At 23.9% G+C, this 11,008-nt stretch overlaps 1 protein-coding gene across 13 annotated transcripts in view; it reads right to left on the bottom strand.

Moving 5' to 3' along the window:
* Nucleotides 1-2,500: 2,500 nt before the first annotated feature.
* LOC126899969 (nuclear factor 1 X-type) overlaps nt 2,501-11,008 on the bottom strand; it is a 74,354-nt gene continuing 65,846 nt past the window's right edge. For 10 of the 13 annotated variants that reach the window (XM_050675280.1, XM_050675276.1, XM_050675284.1 and 7 more), the window contains 6 exons: nt 9,850-10,028; nt 9,285-9,305; nt 8,932-9,040; nt 6,647-6,873; nt 2,978-3,236; nt 2,501-2,739 (listed from right to left, as the gene is read on the bottom strand). In XM_050675280.1, the coding sequence (XP_050531237.1) occupies nt 2,582-2,739; nt 2,978-3,236; nt 6,647-6,873; nt 8,932-9,040; nt 9,285-9,305; nt 9,850-10,028 (953 nt within the window). In that variant the 3' untranslated portion in view covers nt 2,501-2,581. Of the gene's footprint in view, nt 2,740-2,817; nt 2,915-2,977; nt 3,237-6,646; nt 6,874-8,931; nt 9,041-9,284; nt 9,306-9,849; nt 10,029-11,008 lie in introns of all 13 variants that reach the window. The other 3 variants (XM_050675278.1, XM_050675277.1, XR_007702761.1) reach the window with 2 other exon arrangements.

Raw genomic sequence — 11,008 nt, forward strand, 5'->3', positions numbered from 1 at the left:
CACAATTTCATACTAAATTTAAAAACTATAATTAGTATTTATTCATATATTATATTTTAAAATCAAAGAACTACTAATCAGGATATAATTAAAGAAATAAGAGTTCATGTTGCTTTTAAAATATTTCACCAATTTCTCTAAAGGAAACACTATCTACAGATTTGCATCGAAGCGTTTCTTATGATAGTGATTTTAATCACTGTCAGATATCATCTATACTTATCTCATCTATGCCACGTCTATACTGTGCCTCGACCCCACTGTGTTACCGTTTTTTTAAAGTTATTTATTTATATAATTTGTTTGGAAGTTCTTAGGTTTCGTTAACAAAATATGTACAATTTATTACAAAAAATAGTACTTGTGTATTAACTAGTTTTGTAAGTTAATCAACCTTAAGTTATAAGATAAAATTAAAAAAGGACTATTTTTATTATTACATGTATTTTTTTTATGTGTAATTATTTATTATAAGAATACAAAATTGTTTATTTTAAAATGCTATTTTTAATTTATTTTTCATTGTCTGCCCCATATCATAATCATCTAAGTTTTCCTAAAATATAAAATCATATTATTATTATAGTTTCTATATTTAACATTTCTAAGGACATAAAAGTTAATCCTAAAATGTGATAATTTATTTAAACATTTTTAATTATAATTGTTCGAATTATGTGATATTTATCCTTGTGTTTTCAAAATAATTCAGTTAACAATATAATTCTATTTCGATATCACAAATTAATCTTAATATTCATAATACTTATACCTGATACGAGAACAAGGAAAAAGCTTGAGGTTTTTTATAATTTTAATGATTGTAAATAAAATTTTTAAAACAATCCTGTTATTTTGAATATTATTTTTCATTAGGTTATGGAATATGAATATAAATCTATATACTTAATAAATAGTTAACTAACTTAAACGTAAAAATTATACGCTATTCTCATATATACATCTAAATAAGCTTTCTTGTTTACAGTGGCGTATTCTAAGGGGCGGCAAATATTGAAGGCCAACATATGTATAATAAGCGAGTTATTTTTTTATTTTTGTTATGANATTGAAGGCCAACATATGTATAATAAGCGAGTTATTTTTTTATTTTTGTTATGACTTCCTAATAATTATCATAATCGTTTTCATTTATTGTGTATTTATGATATGTATATTAATAGTTACAAGCAATTTATTTTATGATTTATTAATAAACATATATTTACTTAATATAATAAAAATTGATCACTTGTGACTAATCTATTAAATAAAAATAAAACTATATTAAAAATATTAAACTTAAAAGCCACAAAAAATTACTGAAAAGTCGCGGATACGTATCTCGGAAACAATGTTACCATTATCAACGCTAAACACATACTGACACCCCGACTAGAAAAAACTCATAGTGAGTTTCTGTGGCTTTTGAGTTTAATATTTTTTAGTTTTTAAATTAATAATATTTTTTATTTTATTTAATAGATTTGCTTGAAAAATATTTTTAAATACTTTTTTTTTAGGAAGAATTAGTAGTGTTATTGCGAAAATATTTAGAAATGAACTCCCTCCATCATAACGTAATGAAGGGCGGCAAATTTTTAAATGCCTATAGGTGGAAAAAATGTAAATACGCCTCTGCTTCTTTAGTGATATTTATTTGAAGAACACTTATTAAATTTTTAAAACAAATTCATAAATATTAAAATAGAGTAAAATTTTTTTAAGAAATTTAAAAAAAAACTGATTAGATTATATGAGCAAAGTATAGCTAGAATATTATAGTATGCTATGCTGAAGTTTTAAAATTACCAATAATATTAAATGTATTTAAAATTTTTTTTTAATGTTATTAAGATATCCCTTGTAAATATGTACCATCATAAAAGTTAACAGCCAATAAGACTTATTTTCTCAAAATAATAGGTAAAAAATTTTATTTTTTTTTATATTCGGCGATAATAGTTCTTAATATTTTAATGGATCGCTGAGTAAAATCTGTTTAATGTATATTTAAGTTCAAGCAAAACAGGTCAAAATAAAAAACATTCAAAGACTACTTTCACAGCTCTGAACAAAACAGAAAAATAATAGTGTATTAATTTATTAACTATATATGTAACTATATGAAAATTTACACTTTAATGCTATACAACATTGAAAACAATAAAGAAATTCTATTTATATATATTTAGTTAACGAAATAAAAAAAACGATTTCTAATAAATGTAATATTTATTACAAAAAAATTTATTGACTAGAGGATTTTAATGTTATTGGGGGGGGGGGGTGTTCAATATCTATGCATTTGCTGACATGTTTTCTAAAAAAAAATTACTTAATTTAAAATAATTTTACCGTCGCCTTTGACTTATAAAAACAGTAAACATAATAAAATTGTCCTTAAAATTAACAATGAAATTGATTTAATTCAAAAATCTATAATTTTCTTTACACGTATCTATATAAAATAGGCACCATAGAATAATTATTTTAATAATAATAATAATAATAATAATAACCATGAATAATTAACTAAAATAAATTTCCTATATTTAATCAATTGTCTTCAATTTAAAAATCAAGACTGCGTTTTATTTATGTTGTCTTGAGAGCCATCGGTCACGTTGGGACTGTTACGGCCACAAGAATTTGAAGATTGAATGTGTTGAGGTTCATTTGTATCCATCCGATCTAACCCTTCGGTCGTTTGATGAACTACACTATTGAAATATCTGTCTATAGAACAAACAAAAAAAAATTTTTTTATAACAGCGTGTTATTGTAAAAGTAATCCAATTGTTTTTGCCTTATTACTTCTTTGATAATACTTTAACTTGAGTAAGAATTTTAATTCAACGCACAGTATAAGGTTCAATTTATTCTTTCGAAACAAAAGTTGAAAGTATCCACCCTATTTTAAATTTGATTTTTACTCGAAAAAAAATGTTTAATTACATAATTTCAATATTCTTACCATCATCTATGAGGGAACCACCGTTGCCCTGACCGTTACTGCTGGTCATTAGAGGTGTCATCATGTACTCTTCTTCGAGTGTGATAAAAGGTGATGTTGTACATTGAGAATTCCATCGTGGTAATGTGGTCTGTGAATGACTTCGCGATCGGTTTGATGTTGGACTTGTACTGCCAGCGTTTGTCAAAAGACTTAAATTGGTAGGACTTATCACTCCAGACACTGTATTTACGGATCCCAAGTTTGAATAACTGAACAACTGTACAATACAAGAATAAATATTATAAATGTGAAAAAGCTGCTTAATCAATTTTGTATGTAATACAAATATTTATTAGATATTTAAGATAACTAGAGTTTTAAAGAGTGCATTGCTTGAAACTTTAATGTTTATTAATATTAAACTTTTTTTTTCAATAATAATAAATCAAAAGTTGAAAAATTTTATTTTTGTACTTATTATTTTTTGGGGTTCATAATAAGTTAAAATGAAGTAATTAAGTGATTAATTGATTCAGAAAAAAATAAACGAAATCGTTTGATACAATGATTTAAATTAAAATACATACCTGTTAATAGAATTAGTCATGTTTCACACACTCTCGCGACACAATTATTGAATATACTTTACACACTTGTTAAATGGGTTAGATTAAAAAAAAACTACAAGCAAAAGTGCATTAGTTATATTTAAAATGATTAAAATGGTGTGTTTTAAACAAATCTATTTTAAATATGAACATTACTTATGTGACATTAACACTTGCTTATGTATTGATAAAATTTTATCTAATTGTCAAAATATTATTTCTTAAGATTCTGGATTAATCGAAGAGCAATGGACTTATTTTTGTATAAAATTGTCTACTTATAGTATTATTTAAGAGGAAAATAATAACTTAGGATTAAAACAAATTACACTTGTTTTTTTAATTTATACGCATTTATATAATGTATAGGTATATAATATATACACAGGAGTATCACAAAACAGGTCCTAATTCTACTGTATATAATTGTATATACTCGTATTTATAAATAAATTTATATATAATTTTACAAAAAAGTACTTTGGTAATTTAATAACATACATGACAATTACAATTATAAAAAAATAAAAATAAAATGTCAAATTATAAAATAAAAAAAATTGCGAAAATATAGTAAAACGTACATAATATTTCATAGTTATGACATTTTTATCTTTAATAAAGATAAGATACAGAAATTTTAATTTGTATTATACTGTGGATTATTAGCAAGTAAAAAATTTTTCTAAATATTTTTATTTTAATAGTATTTTTTTACAAAAATATAACTCATAAATCCTTTTGAATTATAATAAGATTTAAACTGTTTGATAATTTTTAATACGAGTTTAGGCGCTTTAAAAATTAATAAATTTTATAAAAAGAAATATTATATCTTAGCACTGTTTAATTATAAAAAAACAAATGAATAGTTAATATGCATTCAACATAAAACTTATTAACAAACAATAAACAATAACAAAAAATGTACAATAAACATTTAAACAACACTATTAAGACTATATAATATCATATTCACAAAGTAAAGTATACCAAATATTAGCGTACATTTAACCAAACTAGACATAGTTAAGTTTTTGTTAAAAAAATAATACAGATGTATAAAATTTGTAAAATGAAATTATGTAGCATACTTAAATTTTTTTTCACTGTCATAATTCTTAATGGATATTGAGACTATTAAGTTAAATTGAAACAAAAATAGTGTGGATTTCAATAATGTATTAGTTTTGTACACATTTAAAACAATAATATTTACAGTTATTGAACAAATAGTATTGTTTAAGTATAATTAAATAAAAACTGTAAAAGTAAAAGTAAAATGCTCTATCATAATGAGATAATGATTCGTATACATATTTGTACTGTTTTAACTAAGGGACAATGTTTTACCTAGTGAGTAATATAACATGCCATTAAAAGCAATTTGATGTAATTTATCAATTTATTGTCTCTGATTGTTCCTAAGAGACAAAGCAAAATAATCTGGTCATGCTGTATGTGACCTACAACAAGTAAGCTCGATACCGAAAGTGGTCATCCTTGGCATGAAATCATACGAATGAAGTGTTAAAACTATTTTACCTAATATAATCACACAAAATAACACGCTTAAAAATTCTTTTTACTTCTAAAACTATTTCAGACCAAATGTCTTTAATAAAATAAAGTGTAATACCATTGTAATGTATTCAATTGTATTACATTACATGTAGTTTAGAAATCAAAATTAAGTAGAAATTATTTTGCAAATTTAAAATGTAGAATAATTTTGATGTACTTAATAATCAGTTGAAATAAACATTTTTTTTAGGGGAAGTCATAATATTACTTAAAATATTCGATTCAGAAAATATTTTTAAACCACAAATTAATTGACATAAAAAGGTAAATTTTAAAAAGTTTTATCTAGAATGTGTATTTTGGGAATTTTCTTAAAGCTAAATAATTAAACTAATGTAATACAAAAAAAAAATTCTTACGGTAATATTTATTGGATTTATATTTTTAGAATTAGTTGTCTGAGTTGATAAAATTCAATCATTTGCTAAAAAACATTCAACAGATATTTTCATTTTATTTTAGTGTTTTATGAATCTACATCTTTGTTATATATTTTAACGTCTACTACTTAGGTGTATTAAACATTCCACATGGTGAAAAATTATTTAATTCTTTTGTAAATTTCCAAAAGTATAATACATTTTGACTAAATCAAAAATTATCAGTCTAGTCAAAGTTTATCCCTAAAAGATTTTGTAATAATTCCTAAAGTCAACACACAAATTATATGACATACATAAAAAACAATGCACTAATTATATACATCATAATAATATTATTGCGAACCTAAATAATATAATATTTAACATTATTGCACTTAATAAATATATTTAAAGATATTTTTAATAATATGTGTAAAATAATCTAACAAATGGCACATATTTTTTATGTCCCAATTAAAAATCGCATTGGTTAGTTTTTAAAATTCATTTTCTGTACAATATAAGTATTTCTGATGCGCAAAAAAAAATTATCTAACTAAACATAGTTAAAAAAGTCTGTCTCGAAACTTCATATTCATTTCATAATAAAAACAAAAATACGTCAGCGGAAATTTTAAATAGAAGTAGCATTACTAAAATTGTATGTTAATTTTTTTTAATTTAGTAACTCGATTCAGTGATCGGAATAAAATATAATTAAATAGATTTTGACCAAGCATTTAGTCTCAACACAAAACTCATATAATATTAGCAATGCTCAGCATAACCAAAAAATGATTGGATAAACTATTCTCATTTAATATTTAATTTTTATGAAAATATTATCAAAACATTTTTTAATCGACTATTTATTTTCCTGTTGAAAATATTATGCGTAACAATAGTTCTATGAACAAAACATATCACAAACAAAAAAAAAACAATAGTAAGTAGCTTAAAGCTATTGCTTTAAGATTAATAATGATATATCAATCCATGAAAGCTTTAACACATTCATATCAAGATTAATATGCTTTTAAAAAGAAAGAACTATAATTCAAACACAAAACGAAGAAACGTTAATAGTTGGAAGGGTTGTAATCGTGAGCTGGCAAGTTGAACGTATAAGGTACCTGGCCGTGTTGAATATGGGAGAAATGGTAGTCCCTGTTTGAAGCCACTGTGAAAGGGCTGCTGGTCACCACACTCCGACCACTGGATGACAGTTGACCTTCAGATAGCTGACTGCCCATCGGTGGAGGGCTATGGTCTGAGTCTCGACCACCAGGTGATCCATCGCCGCCCATTGGTGATGTATTTGAAGTTGGAGGCGAATTTGAAGGTGCAATTGTAAGTTCACCTAAAAATTTAAAAATATCCTTAAAATTAAAACACCATAGGATCTATATTAGGTCAAGTTGAAAATTTTAGAACTAAAAACTATTTCAAATAAAAATTACTTAAATTAATGAAAACTAATTAGTAATTTTTTACAATATTCACTTATAATATTTAATTTTAATTTTATTATATAATAATTATATATCATATGATTTGAATAATAATATTTAACAAAAATAATGTTATCGCTAGCGCGAAAATATTTGCAATAATGTAACGACGTAATAACTTTCTTATTTGTATATGATTGAATTCAATAATTGTAAATTAAAATTGTGAAATCTCTAAATTAAAACAAATATCAGAGTATCGAATAAGTTTTTTGTTGGTCATGGTTTCATTATGTTTATCTGTTATATGTGTATTGTTGTGGGCTGTTTATTTATATGTAAATGTTACACTATATTATTTATTTAATACTATTTTTTCACACAATTGTTAGTCACCATCAATTTTGTTTCTTGTACAACGTTGAAATTATGACAAAAATTGTAGGTAGATATATAAAGGTGTGTATTATGTTTTTATTATTCTAATGTGAATTTAACGACGAATATATAATAAAATTGAAATGTTTTGATCTATTATAAGATAAAATTAAACAGTAGCTGAAATACTTTCCAAGAAAATTAGAAAAAAAAATAATATTTTACAGTAAAATTGTTGTATAGTTTTAAATGAACTGTTTAAAGATACAGGTAGCATGATAATCATGCATAAGCTTTATGTAACTATCATAATATTTATATTGGCGGTGTTATGAAAATGTTCAGAGCATTATTGATTTAAAATTGTGAAATAAAAAATAAACTTAGAAAAGAAATATTGGACTCGGCGTTTTTCTTCATAAAGGCCTGCATTACGATGGCAGAATGCCACAATCTATAATCGATTTCCAGATACTCACCATACAATGTTGCAAGTGACCCCTCTTTCCTAGTTTTATTATTATAACATCTATATACATATATACATACATATACGTCACCCCGTATATGTATATCATACAGGGTGATTGTTTAACTATAATTCCGGGAATATCTATATAAATATAAGATGTAATATCATTGTGCTATTTAAAAATTATAAGGATTATACGTTCTATAATTTAAAAAAATAAAATTGTTCCTTTGCACCATTTTTTCCATAAAATTTTATCAACTTGGATATTTTTATCTTTTATTTATTACATCTACTGTATGGATGGTAAATTATCAAATTAAAAGATAAATAAAAAAATGCTGATGAATCATATATGTTCCCATTGAAAAAACTTAAGTTGATACAATTTTTAAGGAAAACTGAGGGATAGAATCAAATTTTATGGAAATTATAGAATTTTGGATATTATTAACTTCTGCAAAAAAAATTATGTTTTTAAATTTAATGATATTGCGTGAGTCAAAGCTGAACAATCACTCCATCTAACAATGTTATCAGTGAATATTAAATAAGAAAAATGTATCTTTTATTGAATACGTATTGTGTTCAATAGTGATTAGGATCTATAATTCTTAATTTTTTAATTATTGTAATATTAAATAATCACAAATATTTTAAAAATTTATAAAGAAACAAAAAAAAAATTATAATCGAATAATGATTAAAAACTTTTCTGTATTATACATTAAAATAAAAAATATATTAGTTATTAATTTTATTGTTAAGGTAATGAAAAATCTGTTTTCATTAAAACAATTAAGTAATAAATCAAATAGAAACACATTTTCATATAGAATTTTATACGTGAATTTATACAAAATAAATTTTGATTTTATTTTATGAAACTCAGTATTTATTTTTACTTTTTTATAATGTTCTTTTAAACAAAAATTATAATTTACGTAATATTATAAATTAAACCCAAATAATGTACTAATATATAAATTTAGGTTTTTGAATGATTTTATATTTTTACTAAACACACTATAAATTATAAACTTTTAAAATATAATGATTATTAATCTAAATTTTAACATAATTAATTTTCTTCAATAAATAGTTTGTTAAAACTCACCTGTAGATCGTATGATGGCTACTGGACGGGCCATCGGAGGTGGAGGAGGTGGTGGCAACATAGTGCTAGGATAGTATTGAGCCATTTTGGGACTTCGTGTAGGACCGGCCTGTTTAGAGATAAAAAATAAATAAAAATCTATTAGAATAACATATAGCAAAAAACATTTTCAATGTATATTATATTATTATTATTCATGCATTCAGCTAAAAACTCATTCCCTATGCATACACATATTATTTGAATTTTTATTTTGTATCAATTCATACATAAACTATAATCTATTGTAATTCTATAATTATTATAAAATCTAGAATTTATTTATTATAAAACCAAAAGAAAAAATTAAAAACCTGATTTCCATAGGCCCATCCCTACGTGGGATAAAAATAAAAATGAAATTACAATTTTTTTTATTAAACATGGTATATTACTAAATAATTATAGCATCTATTTTACTTTCAAATTGATAAAACTATGTAGTTTTTTATTTTTATTCATTCAGAATTATAAATTATGAAAAAAAAAGAAAGATTGTTAATGTTTCAAAAATAACAAAAAGAAAATTCAAACTCCGCTATTTTTCTAAAAAACATTGAGTTCAATATTTTCAAAAGTAAATATAAAATTAATATTTTAAACTAAATTGAATTTTTCTAAAATTTACAGTTGAAAAAATCTTAAATTTTTAGCAGAGATATTTTTTAAATTTAAAATAAAATATATCTTTAATGAATTTCCACTTGCTACAGATACTTGTTTGATTTAAATAAATTTTATATTGAAATTTAACTTATTATTATTATGGTTTTATTGGTAATTATGATATAACATTGTATAAAAAACTTTTTCAATAAATCTTCAGCACCAAATTATATTTAAATATCTTATATTTAAAATATATAAAACAAAATGTACCTGTGCTCCTTGAGAACTCTCAGCCTCCTGACACACAAAAGTGACAAAATCTGAAAGAGTGTCGTGCCCATTTTCTGGGTACTTTGCAGGACTGTGTTGTTCTGGTCCGGATGTGGTCGAACCGTAGTAGTTGGTGGAAGCCAAGGACGCTATACTTCCAGTATGCTGACCAGGAATACCTTTTAAAATAAAATTTGTTAAAAACATGTTTTCAAAATGGATTTACTCAACCAGTGTAAGTCAAAAACTACTTGAAAAATATATAAATCAATGTTATGTGATAAAATATTATGAGCTACTTATAATTACTACATCATCAAGCATATTTTTATGAATACAATTTAAAATTTTTATTAAAATAAAAAAAAAAAAACCCAGCACAAGGGGGCCGCGGCACAGTTGTGACGTGGTATAGTTGGATCAAGTATAATGATATCTGACAGTGATTAAAATCACTATCAAAAATAAACGCTTCGATGCAAATCTTTAGATAGTGCTTAATTTAAAAAAAATTGGTGTTTTATTCCAAAAGCTACTTGATCTGCTGGTTCCTTATTAATATCTCGATAAAGATAAAGTATGTCAAATGAAAAAGGGTTTATTAAAAAATATTATTTCTCATAAAAAAATTGTGTGGATCCATAAACTTTTCAATAAGTTATAGCATTATAAAGTTAAATATTATATAAATAATAAAATCGAGAATTTTCACACGAAAATAGCATTCGGTAGCCATTTTCGCCGTGAAGACAAGTCCAGAGGTCAAATTTTTTTTTTTCAAATTAAAGTATATTACATTAGCTTTAATTTAAGATATATATAAAAGTGTCAGACCTTCCGGAACATTTTCAAAAGTTATGTTGAAAAAGTAAATTTTTTGTGAAAAAGTTGTCGTTTTATATCCCCCTCTGTGGCCAGATAAAGGGTCAAATTTACAAAAAAAATATATCAAATGATAGGTAAAAATATCAGGCATCTATATAAAAAATAGTGATATGTTTATTTTTGAAAAAGTTACGGCAGTTTTTAGTAAAAAAAATTGAAAAAATTTCGAAAATTAGCGATTTTTAAATTTGTAATTTTTTTGGAGGTTTCCCCCATTTACGGGGAACGAGGGAAATTTTTTCAATTTTGAAGGGTAATGTCTTCGACTAGATAC

Source organism: Daktulosphaira vitifoliae, unplaced genomic scaffold, assembly GCF_025091365.1.
Source record: "Daktulosphaira vitifoliae isolate Bord-2020 unplaced genomic scaffold, ASM2509136v1 Scaffold_2, whole genome shotgun sequence".
Taxonomy (NCBI): Eukaryota; Metazoa; Arthropoda; class Insecta; order Hemiptera; family Phylloxeridae; genus Daktulosphaira; species Daktulosphaira vitifoliae.